Source organism: Giraffa tippelskirchi, chromosome 9, assembly GCF_054371585.1.
Source record: "Giraffa tippelskirchi isolate mGirTip1 chromosome 9, T2T-mGirTip1v1.2.pri, whole genome shotgun sequence".
NCBI classification, from domain to species: Eukaryota; Metazoa; Chordata; class Mammalia; order Artiodactyla; family Giraffidae; genus Giraffa; species Giraffa tippelskirchi.
Window position 1 is genome coordinate 10,454,323 of NC_137283.1, and position 14,472 is coordinate 10,468,794.

At 36.9% G+C, this 14,472-nt stretch overlaps 1 protein-coding gene across 8 annotated transcripts in view; it reads left to right on the forward strand.

Moving 5' to 3' along the window:
• Positions 1 to 11,771, forward strand: part of GOLGA4 (golgin A4) — a 111,163-nt gene extending 99,392 nt beyond the window's left edge. For 4 of the 8 annotated variants that reach the window (XR_014064601.1, XM_081527235.1, XM_081527239.1 and 1 more), the window contains 3 exons: positions 2,161 to 2,247; positions 8,319 to 8,381; positions 11,069 to 11,771. Coding sequence is in view for 6 of the 8 variants with exons in the window: in XM_081527235.1 (XP_081383361.1) it covers positions 2,161 to 2,247; positions 8,319 to 8,348 (117 nt within the window). In the remaining 2 variants the exon portion in view is untranslated. The remainder of the gene's footprint in view (positions 1 to 2,160; positions 2,248 to 8,318; positions 8,382 to 11,068) is intronic. The other 4 variants (XR_014064602.1, XM_081527237.1, XM_081527238.1 and 1 more) reach the window with 1 other exon arrangement.
• The last annotated feature ends 2,701 nt before the right edge of the window (positions 11,772 to 14,472 follow it).

The following is a 14,472-nucleotide window of genomic DNA, read 5'->3' on the forward strand; positions in this document are numbered from 1 at the left end:
CCTTTGTGATTTGATCATCATCTGCCATTGTTTCTTGTCCAGTAGGATCTGTATGTCATCCCACCTGTCTTTCTTCATCTGCTTTTGCACACAGTGTTCGTTACTTTATGAGGCAGATGATTTTTTAAAGACCACATATGTGATACACATTCTTACAGTATGAAGTTAAGGAAACTCCTCTCTTTCTTCTGTCCTGGCACTTTTTTCCCTTGGATTTTGATCCTTCATGCTATTTTTGGTGCTTAAATTCAGCCTGTTCTCCTTTTCAATAGAAAGTTCACAAGCCTGTCCTCATTCTATCCTTCATTGAATCCTCTCCCTAAGGAAAACCTGGTAGGAGAGCCCACTTTTAAACCAGGTGGCTCATTTGAACTTTTCCTTACTTCCCAGGGCCTGAGGATATTGTATGTAGAGTAGACAGGCTGACTTCTTTCCCATGGTATTGCAGAGAACCTGGGCTTTCCATTAAAGCCAGGGAAGAGCTGTAAGTCTTTTCTGGGTAACCAGCTGCAAATTCAGCATTGCTGATGAGTTTAGAGGTGGGTTTACCATTTATTGTTTTGAGAAGTGTGATGAGGCAACTAGCCACAGTTTTTTTTTTTTTTGACAGGCATGCTTGTGCATAAATGTATAATATATATGGTTTCATAATGAGTATAAATGGACTTTGGGGTTTTTCGAACTTGATAATCTAAATTTACAGGGTGTTAATAAAAAGAATATTGAAACAGTTACTACTACTTATTTCTCTTGCCATTTCATGCCACATATATGCTTGGTTTCTAGACTTCAGTTTAGCACAGAAGATTCTATTCTATGTAGGCAATACAATTTAAAGGATGAGGATTTTTGTAAAATGCCTTTGGTATTCTCCAGGAACTAAGTTGTATTAAACGTATTTTTTTGATCATCAGGCTGGCAGAGGCTAAGGTGAAGGAAGGAGGGTCAGACACTAAAATCTTGCTCTTCATGGTTTGGGATTTGGGGCTGAAGAATAGTATTAGTTGATTTGTTAGATGAAATAAATATTAGAAATACAGGAAGTGCCTTGCCTAGGCTTAACACATAATAGGAATTTTAAAAATGTTAAGTTATTTTCTAACATCTCCATTCTTCCTGGAAATAATTATACTTTTTTCCTAATGCTGTGTGTTCCTAAAATTTCGGGTAACTGTATCATGTCATCTTTTGCTCCGTGGCCTTCTGCAGTCACACTTCCCTCCCTCCCTGCAGTCTGCCCAGAACACATGCACAGTCATGTAACTGTGAACACAGAATGTTCAGAGTCAGTTTCCTGGGTGAGCCTCCCATCCTCTGCAGCCCCCAGTAAGGAGCACTGCTCCTCATCCCCAGCAGAGCACTAGCACCTGAATTTGTATGTGAGCGCTGAACTTGTTATCCTACTTATTTCATAAGTGGTATCTTCTTTCCTCTCTGTCTCTCTCAAACCATCTCATCTTGATACAAAATAGGGAATTTCAGCCTTTGAGGAGAATTTTCCACGAGCTTATGGGTCACAGTCTGGCTTACGGTATATTTATTTAGATCTGCACAGTTTATGATCTTGTTTTGCAAGCCACCATGTGTAATGTTTTGATTCATCCTGTTTTCTACCAAACAAAACATCTTGTGTTTATTTAAAATGTAATTTGTATTTCTATTAGGCTGATGTGCTGCATGTCTTAAAAAAATACCTATAAGCATGTTCATGTTCATGCAGTAGCCCATGTTTATGAGATATATGATGTGATTTAGTTCAAGCTGAACTTGGGAGTATCTCATTCTGATTATTTAGAGCATATGTTTTGGCAATACACTTATTAGATAGATTTCTACAAATAAAAAGCCTTATAAAATGAATGAGTAATAAAGTTTCATTTTAATAAGACAAAGGGCCAAGAACACTAGAACTTTATATAGCTTCATGCTATTGTAAATACATCTTCTTAAAATAATATCAACCCAGGCATTGTGAGGGGGTCCTTTCAAATTGAAATTCTGGAATTGACTGTTATTTCCTTGACTGATACCTTCACATCATACTTCTTTGGTCGTGGCTTCCATTGAGAGCACTAAAGAATTCCACTGGCAGAACATGTCAGAATGGGGTGAGAGTCATCCGCTCCGCTGTCTAGTGACTATCTCTTGTCTTTCTTGTAGACCATGGCAAAGGTTATAACCACTGTACTGAAGTTCCCTGATGATCAGACTCAGAAAATTTTGGAAAGAGAAGATGCTCGACTCATGGTAAGCTTCAAGTATAGGCTGCAGATAGAAGATGACTTTATCTTGTCTGCCTACATTCTGTCTCATTTACAAAGACTGAGTTGGTAAGAGAAGTTTAAAAGTTTTCATTTTTATTGTAGTATAGCCTGAAAAATGAAACTACATTATGAATATTAAACTGAGGGCAAATCTGAATGGATGCCCTCAAGGAAAGAACAATCTTATTTAATAATATATATGAGGTTGACACTTAACATTAGCTATATGAGATTTCTGGAACTTGGGCTCGTTCTGGGAAGGGTGGAAAAGGCATTTGTTCTGTCTGGTATCATTTTTTAAACCAAATTATATCATGATGTAGGTGTTTGGTAGATTACAGTCCCTAAATCTGTTTCAATTGATTTCCAAATATTATAATTCTGAGTGAAAGAATTTAAGCATTTTTGAGCTTTTGGCCTATACCCTACAAGGGAAAGTATTGATAGATAACTGAATTATTGGGAAATTTTTGTGTGAAGTCAGCTGTGATTGAAATGAAACAAATACACACTTCATAAATTATACAAAATTCCCCTTGCCTAACTTCTTTTTGCCCTGCACCAATACCGGAATAAGATCCATTCTAAGCAGAGTATGAACTTTGTGATGTTTCCTGTCTGACCCCTAACTTTCTCTTTCTTCTGTCTTTTCTTGTCTTGCTAGTAGCCTGCAGGACTTTCGCATCTTCCCCTGCAATTTCTTTACCTATTTGGTGATGACAGTACTGCTCTTCTTTTACTCTCCTATTTAAAGCAAACAAAGATCTACTCTTTAGTGATGGGTTAGCCCATATCTGAGTGTCTCCAATAAGAAGGACTAAGTCAATAAGTAATTACATCTCAAAGAATACCATCTTATCTCTACAGACTGTGTTTCTTAAACAAATTCTGGCTTATGAGCCCAAATCGCCCTTTCTGTTGGGGTCACAAGTCTGTTCTGGTTCTAACCTGTGGAACTCAACCCAAAACCCTGAGATGGCCTGGATGGAAGGCTTTTATCCTATGGGCTAACCCCCCCCCCCCGGTACTTATCAGCCCCCTGTGATGCTCCGCTCCTTTGACCCAGTGCATACTCTGACGTCTTCCTGGCGTCCTTTAAAGTCATCCAGCATCCCTGACTTTAGGCCCAACTCCATTGTATATTGTGTTATCTATCTATTATATATTTTCTGGGACAATTGCAGTTATTCTGGCTAGCCTTTAATTGTTGTGTTTTTTTTTTTTTTGTAAAACATTTCTCCCTGGTATCTAGTGGTCTGAAAAATGTTGTCATACCTCTGTAGTTAGTTGTGGTTATAGATATTTTTGATAAAGAAGTAGGTAACTATAATGTTGAGAATGTTGTTTTAAATTCTAGCAAACATCCAATTCTGTAATCTGTAGTTCACTCAGAGTGGTTTTCCTCTTCACCGAGTGAAACAACTGTCTTTATGAAAACAAAATCTCCAATGCAGTTTGAGCCTGTTGACATAATTCTGTCATTATGGTCCAGTTTAAGAAAATATTTTAAAATGATGTAAATAGAAAGTTTTTTTTTTTTTTTTAATCTTCGTTCATTCTCCTGTAGCCTCTTTGTTACTTGATGATAAGGTATGGCCAACCTCTCCTGTTACTGTTGGGCTGCAGTTTGTCAGGATTTGGAATAGAGTATAGACTCATCCTAAGTCACTGCTTTGGCAAATGTGGTAGGACATTTGCCCTCACCCTGTACCACTCCCCGCCCCCTCCACTGGTCCCCCACGTGCAGCCTTAGATTGGTTTACCTTGAAACAAACGATTCGAATAGATTACGTGTAAATAGTGAACCATGTAAAATGGGGAACACATGTACACCCATGGCTGATTCATGTCAATGTATGGCAAAAACCACTACAATATTGTAAAGTAATTAGCCTCCAATTAAAATAAATTAATTAAAAAGAAACACAAAAAACCTTTGAAGACAGATGGAAAAGTTTCTTTCTTTCTTAAGTTTAACTGAAAAGCAATCTTTGCAAAACTTTACATTGTTTATTCATGAATTAAGTGGTATTCATTCTAGATAGGGATGAACTAGTAACTGATTCTTCCTAATTACTTATCCCAGAGGCTGACCTGCTCAGAAAGAAAGCTCCAGACTTCCACTAGTGTTTTAAGCAGTCTCATCCATCATTATCTTTTGGTTAATGAATGAGTTCAATTGACTGTTCCATCAATTCTTATTATGGCAGATTTGGGAAAATTGAAGACATGGAAGGTATGGTTGTTAACCTTGTGGAACCTTTCATTTTAGGCAGAGGGAAAAGCGTCCGTTCATTCATACATGAATAAAAGACATGGTTATGTAATATAATTCAAATAATAATAGCAGATGCTTAGGAAATTTGAAATGTTATAGTGAACATGAAGTGAGCGAGACCCCAGAGATTATGTATACATCAATTTGATTAAACTTTTGTCAATATAAAGAGATTTTTGGTACTTGATAGAGTCATTCATGATTGTTTCCTTATTTGATGGAAAATTAAGATTATATGGAGAAAGTGGAAGCGTAAGTCACATTGGCTTTCAGGTCACTGTCATTCACAAATGAGTGATGGGAATCATTGTTTTTGAACAAACCTCTTAAAGAAATCACAACTTACTTCATACACTGATGAGAGCGAAGTATTGGTAAGAATGATGACTCCTCTTTTTCTGTAGAAGTGCCCAGTAGAAAGACATCTAAATGTATAGAAATTAAAGCTTTTTAGGAGTTGATTAAATAATCATTTTAAAGTTACTTAGTCACCTTAGCTTTAATTTAAATGTATGTTCCAGATGGGCCATTTATACAATTCGTTGTAACCACAGCTACAGTTTCCTCTCTATTAAAATCAGCAGTGTTGACTGCTTTGTTATTTTAGATTTCGGGGCTGCAAAGCTGGTATAAGTAAGCCAAGCAAACCCCGCCACATTGCAGAGCTCCCTCCTCTGTCTGTTAGTGACTGGGACGCTTGAGAGAGGGTGCCTTGCACTTTGTGCTGACACTGTGGGCCACGTCAGCGCTGGCATTATTTAATAGATACTAGAGGAGGGATGCTGTCTAAAAACTCTGCTTTATATGGATCAAAAACTGTCCATGACTGCTCGTAAGGTGTTTTTCAGTATATCACCTCTGTACCATACGTATCTCCCTTCCCCTCAGTGAGTTTTATACTCTTTGAGAAACCCCACTACAGAATTCAACAGTTATTATTTAATAAGTGGTTTCAGAGTTTAACCTAATTTCAAGAACCTACTTGGTAGATGAGAAACTATTATCTGTTAAGTAAGATTAAATTACAGAGCATAATTAAAGTCTGTTTTACTTAAGGGTCTCGATGTGGAGAGAAGGAATTATAATCCTTCATTTGACAAGTTGCAGAATCTCTGAGACTTGTTTCTTCACAGTCTCTATTTCTTCGCAAAACTAACATTATCTTGCTAGGATTGTTGAAGAACCAGAGTATGTTTACTGCCCCTGCTGGAGTTTTGCGATGATGGTGGGACTGGTGGGGCTGGTGGGGATGCTTCCTTGGCCACCACGTAGCAATGTGTAGGACTAGTCTTTCCTAGAAAATGAGACTTGGAAAGGTAAACTAATAATGTTCAAGATAAAGCATGAAAGACCTCACTCAGTATGACAGTCAGGTCACTTTATGGGAAGGATACCTGCTCCAGCCATGTCCCGTCTCCAGTCTCTGCACCTTCGAGTGTCAGCCACATGCAGCTTTGTTGTGGGGAGAACGAGCACTCGACAGCTCAGCCGCTGGATGACTTTGAGCAAACGAACGCTTTGCGTATTTCTGGCCTTTCTTGGCAAAATGAGTATGTTGGATTATTCTACCTGCAAGGTTTCTTTTCCTCTGAAGTATTAAGTTAGTTGTAAATTTTGAAGTTCTTTCAAGTGAGAAAAAATTGTCTTATATGCAGGTGTCAGAAGTTAAAGACACGTGCCAGATGCACATAGCTTTGTGTTCCCTAAGGCAGCCTTTTCACTCCTCTCAGTTTTAGCATCTTGTGCCTGATTTTGTGGTGGTTTAGGTAATTTAAATGCCCAGAGTAGTTTGAGTTTCAGGATGGGAGTAATAGTGAATACAAAAGTGTTTAGCTTATCTCATTGTCTAATTGAGTAAGACTGCCCTTACACCATCAGGTTTGTTTTTTTTTTTAAAGAAAGTCTTATTTATTTAGGATAATTACAGTAAGAAAGTCACAGGTACTAAATGAGGTACTAAATGATCTCTCGGTATTGAGAAGTTCTTTTGTTATTTAAATGTGGTTCTTTTAGAGTGTTAGCAAACTTAATGACACGTTTAAACTAAATGGCTATTTTCTTTGACTCTATTAAAAGAAAATTTTTCTATTATAATGAATAAGATTTGGCTTGTTTTCATTTCCCATCTAATCTGGTCGTTTTTTAAAGACTGACCTTCTGTTGACTTTGTTATTGCTTTGCTTTCATGCTGATCCTTTGTTGCGTCAAATCCTTGATCAGTTGTTACTCTAGGCATAGTCTTGTTCTTAGTGTTTCTCACTTCTCTCCCTTTGGTTGGAATTCTTTTAAAAAAATCTCTGAATTAATAAAACCATCAGAACTTTTCAGTATCAACAGGTATAAACGTTCTCCATTCCAGGGGACATTTACCTTTTCTTTTGCGTGGTCTCTGTAGCTGCATGCAAGGTGGATTCAAGAAACAGATGCACATAAAACCAATGCATAGTGAAAAATACTGCACCTGTAGACAAAGTATTTGTTACCTTAAAAGTGGTTTTGCCTCTTAATTTTGTTCAGATTACATAGTATGTGATCGTTGTAAAGAAACATTGCAGACAATGCAGAAACATTGCTTAGAAAGGGAGACCTCGATGAACTTCAGCCTCCCAGCTCTTTCCACCCTGCCAAGATCATGTTTGCTGTTGATGTTGTGAACATCCCCAGCTTTATAATTACATAATTATATTTATTCCTCTATCATTTAGGTATTTTACTTTATAAAAATGAGAGTGTGCAGCAGCTTGCTTTTTTCACTTATTTTTATATTCCACTGCATTAAAAACTGATTTACCTTCTTTTTTTGATTGGTTGATATATGGATGTCCTCCAGTTGAGTTCATCAATTTCCTATCCATAGACACCTAGGTTATTTTAGTTTTTCAATACTTAACATTCATAGACACAGGGAACATGCATACATATATTTTTTGCATACTCCCGCAAGTTTTCCAATAAGATGTTAGCCTTATTGTGTTGTGTCTGTTGCAAATATTATTTTCTAGTTTGTCTTTTGATTTTGTTGCTTCTTACTAACTGCACATTAAATATAAGTGATAAATAACATGAAGCTTCCAAGGTTGATCACACTAAGAGTAGGCTCAGATCTTATAAACAATTCCTGTCTTTGCTGATACTGTTTTAAAGCAAACCAGTAAGTCAGTTAATCTTGGATTATGACTGTGTTAAATAGAACATCGAATTTATTGCAGAAAGTTGCTACAGTAAAAACTGTGTTTGCAGAGATTGAGTCCCTGTGAAGAAAAACTTTGGTTTGGGTCATCATTCCTGAAACCACTTCCTAATATAGTGTTGAATTACAAGAGAGTTCTTCATTGATAAAATTGACATATTTTAGGAGGGAAATTCAATGTATGGATGCACTGTATTCACGTTCATCAACATTTCCCCCCAAATTTTTGGTGGTAAGGTGAAATTATGTAAATCAAATTGTAATGTATGCTTGAATGGAATTATGAAACAAATCCTTTTATAAACCAAATAATCATGACTTAATTATATCTAGCGTTTAAATATGTACTTAAGTATAAAGTACATCTATAATTGTGTTGTTTAAATTAAGTTCCGAGTAAAATCTCCACTGTGTAGTGTTATAGTTACTTAGGATGGGAGGGAGCGATTATAGATTCCTTGGTTTGGGGATATGTGAGAAATTTAAGTACATTCAGTTTAATCCTTTGAAGTTCATAATCACATATAATCTCTGTGTTAAGTCTTAAAACTAACCCAATAAGCTTTTTTTCTTCCTGGCTTTGTAGTATACTTCACCTCGCAGTGGTATCTTCTGAGTAAACCATCAGTCTGTGCTTAGTTAGCATGTGGTGAGTGAAGAATAATATGTCTTGTGTCTTTCGTGCAAAAAATCAAATGTATTGCATGATACTAACCATTTTGCTGGAATTCTTTTGTTCTTTTGTTTAATGAAAATATGATTATGCTATGGGTTAATACAGGGATTTTCTGTTAATTTTGCTTTAATATATAGATTAATAATCACCACCACCAATGTTATATAATTCTAGGAAATTTTAGTTCTTTAAATTTCGATTGAAAGTTTCAAAATTGCTGTTTGAAATTTTGCCAAAAAATCCCCCCAAAAATGTTTATGTATTTTATATTCCTTTCTATGTTTTATTTCTTGAGAATGGTCTTCAAAGTTAATAAAGATTATGAGAGAGAAATGAAAAATCATTTTCTAGATAAGAGTGATATGTTTCACGAATCCAGAATGTACAATATTACACAGCCTGCTTAGAGTCAGGCTAGTCTGAAATAATGAGCACTAGTAAAGTTAATATAAAAATAAATGGCCGTTTTATTACTTCTAGGGATCATGTGTGTTAGTCACTCAGTTGTGTCCAACTGTTTGCGACCCCACGGACTGTAGCCCGCCAGGCTCCGTTGTCCATGAAATTCTCCAGGCAAGAATACTGGAGTGGGTTGCCATTTCCTGCTCCAAGGGATCATACAGTATAGCAAAATAACACATTTGTCCTGAGGAGACCCTTAGGCAGCCTGCTTTAATTGAATGTGGCTGTTTCTAATTAACATGTTAGTACAATGAGGTGGACGCATCTAAAATGTTTGGATACACTTGATTGTCCTCACATTTAAACACCCCTCCCATCACCTCTACATATTACCCATGCTATTGGCATGATTTAGTACCCCCTTAAAATTTAGGGTATGTCTTTATCTCAAACTTTGCACGAATTTTCACAAGTGACAAGCTGAATCACAATCAATAGAGCTTGCTTAGAATTAAAGGTTCTCTGTGATTATTAATTCAACTAACATGCAACTAACAGTATCAAGTTTTAAAATGTTAATATACAGCATTTTTTTTAACCTTTTAAGTTCAAATATCCTTTCTGCCTACATTTGAATCTCATTTTTATTTTTAATGTGTATCAGTTAACTTGTTTTAGTGATTGTCTAAAGCTATCATTAGTCATGTAAGTCCCATATTTAACTCAGGAAGTCCTCACCTTTACCTCTGTTTATAGTATTATAAATACTGTATCATGTTCCTTACTGCATTTAAATAGCATCATGTATCATTTGAAATGCTACCATGTAGCATTTCTGTTGATTGATAACTTGATTGTCTTCTCAACTTTTAGAAAAATTTCAAACAAGATTTGTGAAACTTAAGTACAGTAAGCACTCATACACCCTTCACCTATATTTGCCAGTTATTAACATTTTGCCAGATTTTCTCACTCTCACTCTTGCTCCATATATATATTTTCTCCTCTATGACATTTGACAATTGCTTGCAAACATTGTGCTTATAAGCATGTGATAGTTACTTGCCAAACATAAACCAAATATCTTACTAAGTATCTTCAAGAATAAGGACCCTTTTCTGATATACTCACAATACAGTTGCCACTGTTCGGAAGTTTAATATTAACACAATGCTGTTATGTAATATATAGTAAATACGCACATTTCCCAGTTTTTCAAATAATGTCTCATAATTTTTAAAATTCCAGGATCCATTGGGAGATTGCATTTTGTCGTCATATTCTTCAGGTCTCTTTTGAACTAGAAAAGTCCTCCCAGCCTTTTTTTCGTCTCTCGTGACATTGACATTGTGGAACATTATTGAATCACACATGAACTTCTCTTCCTGCAACAGTGCAAGCTAACTTGAAAATAATAACTGAAAAAGGGTTTTAAATATCACAGGAGATCTTTTTCTTGTCTTCTCTAGAATTCTAGGACTAACAAGCGTGTAGAATGAGTTTTATATTAATAAATAGTAAACTCTTGGAGATACATCCTGAGTGGTGGATTATATTGTTCATTTACACGTCGAGAAGACTTTATTACTTTCTCTAGAACTGAAAGATTCTCTCTGTTACTTAAATCTTCTTTGCTGGTTTATTTTTATGCATTTTTTAACCTCATACTTGACTTGACCACTGGCTTTTAGAATCTTATCTAGAGAAACCTTATTAGGAAGGTTTAACATCATGTCTTATAGCATATTAAGATTTTAAAATTAAGTTTGTTAATTTCAGATGAGGCATACATAATTTTTTTAAACCAAAAGGCAGTCGTCCCTTGCTGCTATGCCTAGCATCCCGAGAGAACTGTAATAAATAGAAACATCAATACATTAGAGAGGAAGGAAAAACCTTTTCTCCTCTTAAATCTAGCCTGCATCCTTGAAAGCTTCTCCCATGCTAGCACGCTTACTCCTGGCTTTCTCTAATCATGACCAGGTAGCCTTCAGTACGTGCTGCAAGGCTGCAGTTTCAATTTCATATACAAATACTGCTTTCAGGACTGCTGACGAAAAGATCACTCTAAGGACTGTAATGTTTAGAAGAGTCCTTCAAGATTTAATATTTAGAATATTTGTACTTCAGTCTTCAGACCATAGAGTATAATTTTAATATAATTTAACTTGAAAAAATAAATCTCCCCAAAAGTTGGCTTTAAAAGTTTTTTTTTCTTTCTTTCTTTCTTTTTTCTCCTCATCCTTTTTCTTTTCCAGTCATGGCTGCGACCTTCATCTTGAAGAAGTGGGGAGAGTGATGCTGGACAGACCTGGAAAACTGCACACGTTTGCTGTTGTTAGCACGAAGCTGTATTCAGGGCCCCTCGTGTAGCCAGAAGACCAAGAAAAATCTGACATTGGCCCACGGAAAGATTGCAGACTGCCTTTAAAATAGATTATTATATCAGTGGAGAAACAATGATAGTTTTGGGGGTTATCAATTTTTTGTTGTTGTTGGGAAAAATTTTGTGTTGTTTAAAAGATATTTTGAATAACTTAACCTGATTTATGGGCTCACTTCATGTTCCTTTCTTCCATTCTTTTTGTCCCTCTTTTTAAAGAACTGCTTGACTTTACTATTTATTTTTAGGGTGATTTTTTTTTTTAAAGACTTGTGCAATACATTTTGAGGTGAAATTTAGTGGATTTTTTTCTGATAAATTAGAGCATTTGATTGACTATTTTATCCAGATTGATTTGTTGAATATTTGCTAAAGACTAGTTCTTTAAGCTCTCACATATGATAAATCCAAATGGCAGTACCTCATTGTTTACTTAGCTTTTGTACTTATATTTTTCAGAGGAAAAAATACTACTGTAAATTGTAAATAGCCAATACATAACTGTATCGTATGCAAATCTGTGACTGTTGGCAATGTCATCTCAGAACAGAAAAATAAAGTTTATTTACTGTATGAAATGTGCTTATTGTGTTTTTTCCTAAATTGAAATCTCTTCAAAGTAGTTTAGAATTTATGTTCTGTGTGGGCGAATTATAATGAGGAACTGTTTGTCAAGAGAGCTGAATAGCTTCAGTATTTGGAAAGATTTTTAATGCATTTAATCATGGAGTATTCTTCTAATATGTCAATGCTTGTAGGGGAGAATAGGCTCTGTGTGTGCATGTATACATGCTTACAATTATAATTCTATTTATATTAAGGCCCATTAAAATTTCTGTGAAACTGCTTTTAATTGCATGATATTTTATCCTCAGTACACTATCATTTAATGCCATGTTCTCTACTGTTGAACATCTAGGATAGTCATTTTGATTCAGTACTCCATGATGATCTGCCTGTCCATATTGTAAGCACACCGGAAAGAACAATCCAGGACCAACCCGTCTTTCTCTCAACAACCTTTGATTGCCAAACACGGACACACTTCAGAAGACCGTGTGCCAGGTTTGTCTGGCACTCTTTCCCCAAACATTCCAAAGATGTGATGTGTGGGCGAGCATTCGGAATCAGCATACTCTTAAGAGCACTACATTTCAAAACTGAGCTTCACTCAGATTTGAAGTGTCAAAGATGCATTGAAATAGCAATGCCTGCAGCGGTGCTACAGTGGTGGTGTAGGTGGGGGTGCGGGCGAGGCAGAGGCCTTCCTTCCACACTCCAGCCATTGTTTCTGTAATAATAACAGTTCCCTGTACGTTCCTTTAAGATCCTCTTTAATCAGGTTTTGTTGTTAAGTTCTTCAGAAGTGTCCAAACACCAAACATATGTGAATATACGACACTCAGTAAACAATAAAATTTAAAATTTTACTCTGAAGATTAAATGCAGTGAAATATGGGTATGGGTACATCGCTTATGATTTTCCCATTGCTTATTCCCCTGCTGTAGGAAGGCTGCTTCTCGCTTACCACACACCTGGATTGGGCCACCCTCCCCTTTTATTTTTTGGAAAATGTTTATTTATTTGACTGTGCCAGCATGTGGGATCGAGGTTCCTGACCAGGGATCGAACCTGGGTCCCCTGCATTGGGAGCTTGGAGTCTTAGCCACTAAACCACCAGGGAAGTCCCATGCCCTCCTCTTTTAAATGGGGAATGTGTAGTGTGTTTCCCTGTCCCTTTTTATCGTCCCACCACTGTATGTTGGGAGTGGGTAGGACAGATAATTCGTATTTCTCATTCACAGGTTTCCAAGAAAAGTTAATTCAAGATCTGGGGTGGCTCACGAGATCCTGGATATAATGTTTGATGCTACAATTGGGTGAGACTTTGGGGAAGTTTCGGGAAGATGATGAATGTATTTTATGAGCAGTCATGAAGGAAATGAATATTTATGACCCAGTGAGCAGATTGTGGTGGAATAGATTATTGCTTCCAATTCTTCTCTCCCTCCCTGAATTTGGATTATGCATCCACATACTTTGTTATCTGGGTTCACAGTACCTACTGTTAGAGTGGGTGGAGTACATTTCTTTACCAACACTGAGATTGGCTGTGTGACTTTGGTCGATGAGTTTTGAGTGGACATGAGTTTGCCACATCTGAGCGGCAGTTTTAAGAGCCCTTGCATAGTTTAGCCATTGCCTTTTTATCTCTGTCATAAGACAGATAAAGACATGAGACAGAGTTCTCCCTTAGCTTGGGCCCTGGGATAAGTGATACATTGACCAGATGTGTAACAAGAGTAAGAAATAAGTAGTTATTATTATAAGCCGCTGAGATTTGGGGATCATTTGTTACTATAGCATGTGTGTGCGTGCTAAGTTGCTTCAGTCATGTCCAACTCTTTGCAACCCCATGGACTGTAGCCTGCCAGGGTCCTCTGTCCATGGAGATTCTCCAGGCAAGAATACTGGAGGGGGTTGCCTGCCCTCCTCCAGGGGATCTTCCCAACCCAGGGATCGAACCCAGGTCTCTTGCATTGCAGGCGGGTTCTTTACCGTGTGAGCCCCCAGGGAAGCCCTACTATAGCATAACATAGGGGAAACTGATGCACTGTGGAAAAAAATAAAGAAAAAATTACTGCAGGATAGTGTGAGGTCTTCAGTTTTTAGAAGTTTGACTATGATGTCTTGGTGTGTATTTTTTTAGGTTTATCTCTGCCCAGCTTCTTGAATCTACAGTTTATGTCTTTTTCCCAAATGTGGGAAGTTTTCAGCCATTATATGAGTATTTTTTTAGCCCTACCCTCTTCTTTTCTTGCTCTCTTTCTGGGACCCCAATGATGGGTTAGATCCTTTGTTATAGTCCCACGAGTCCCAGAGGCCCTGTTCTTTTTTTTTTTCCAGCCTGATTTCTGTTGTTCAGATTGAGTAATTTCTCTTGTTCTATTTATAAGTTCATTGACTCTTTCCTCTGTCCCCTCCTTTCTACTGTTGAACCCATTCACTGAGTTTTTATTACTATGATTATTTTTTTGATGTGGGCCATTTTAAACGTCTGTATTGAATTTGTTGCAATATTGCTTCTGCTTTATGTTTTGGTTTTTGGTCTGTGAGGCATGTAGGGTCATAGCTCCGTAATCAGGGGTTGAACCTGCACCCCTGCAGGTTCAAAGGCAAAGTCTTGACCACTGGACCACCAGTCTGGACCACCAGGGAAGTCCCCCATGAGTTTTTAATTTGAATGACTGTATTTTTTAGTTCTAAAATTCCCACTC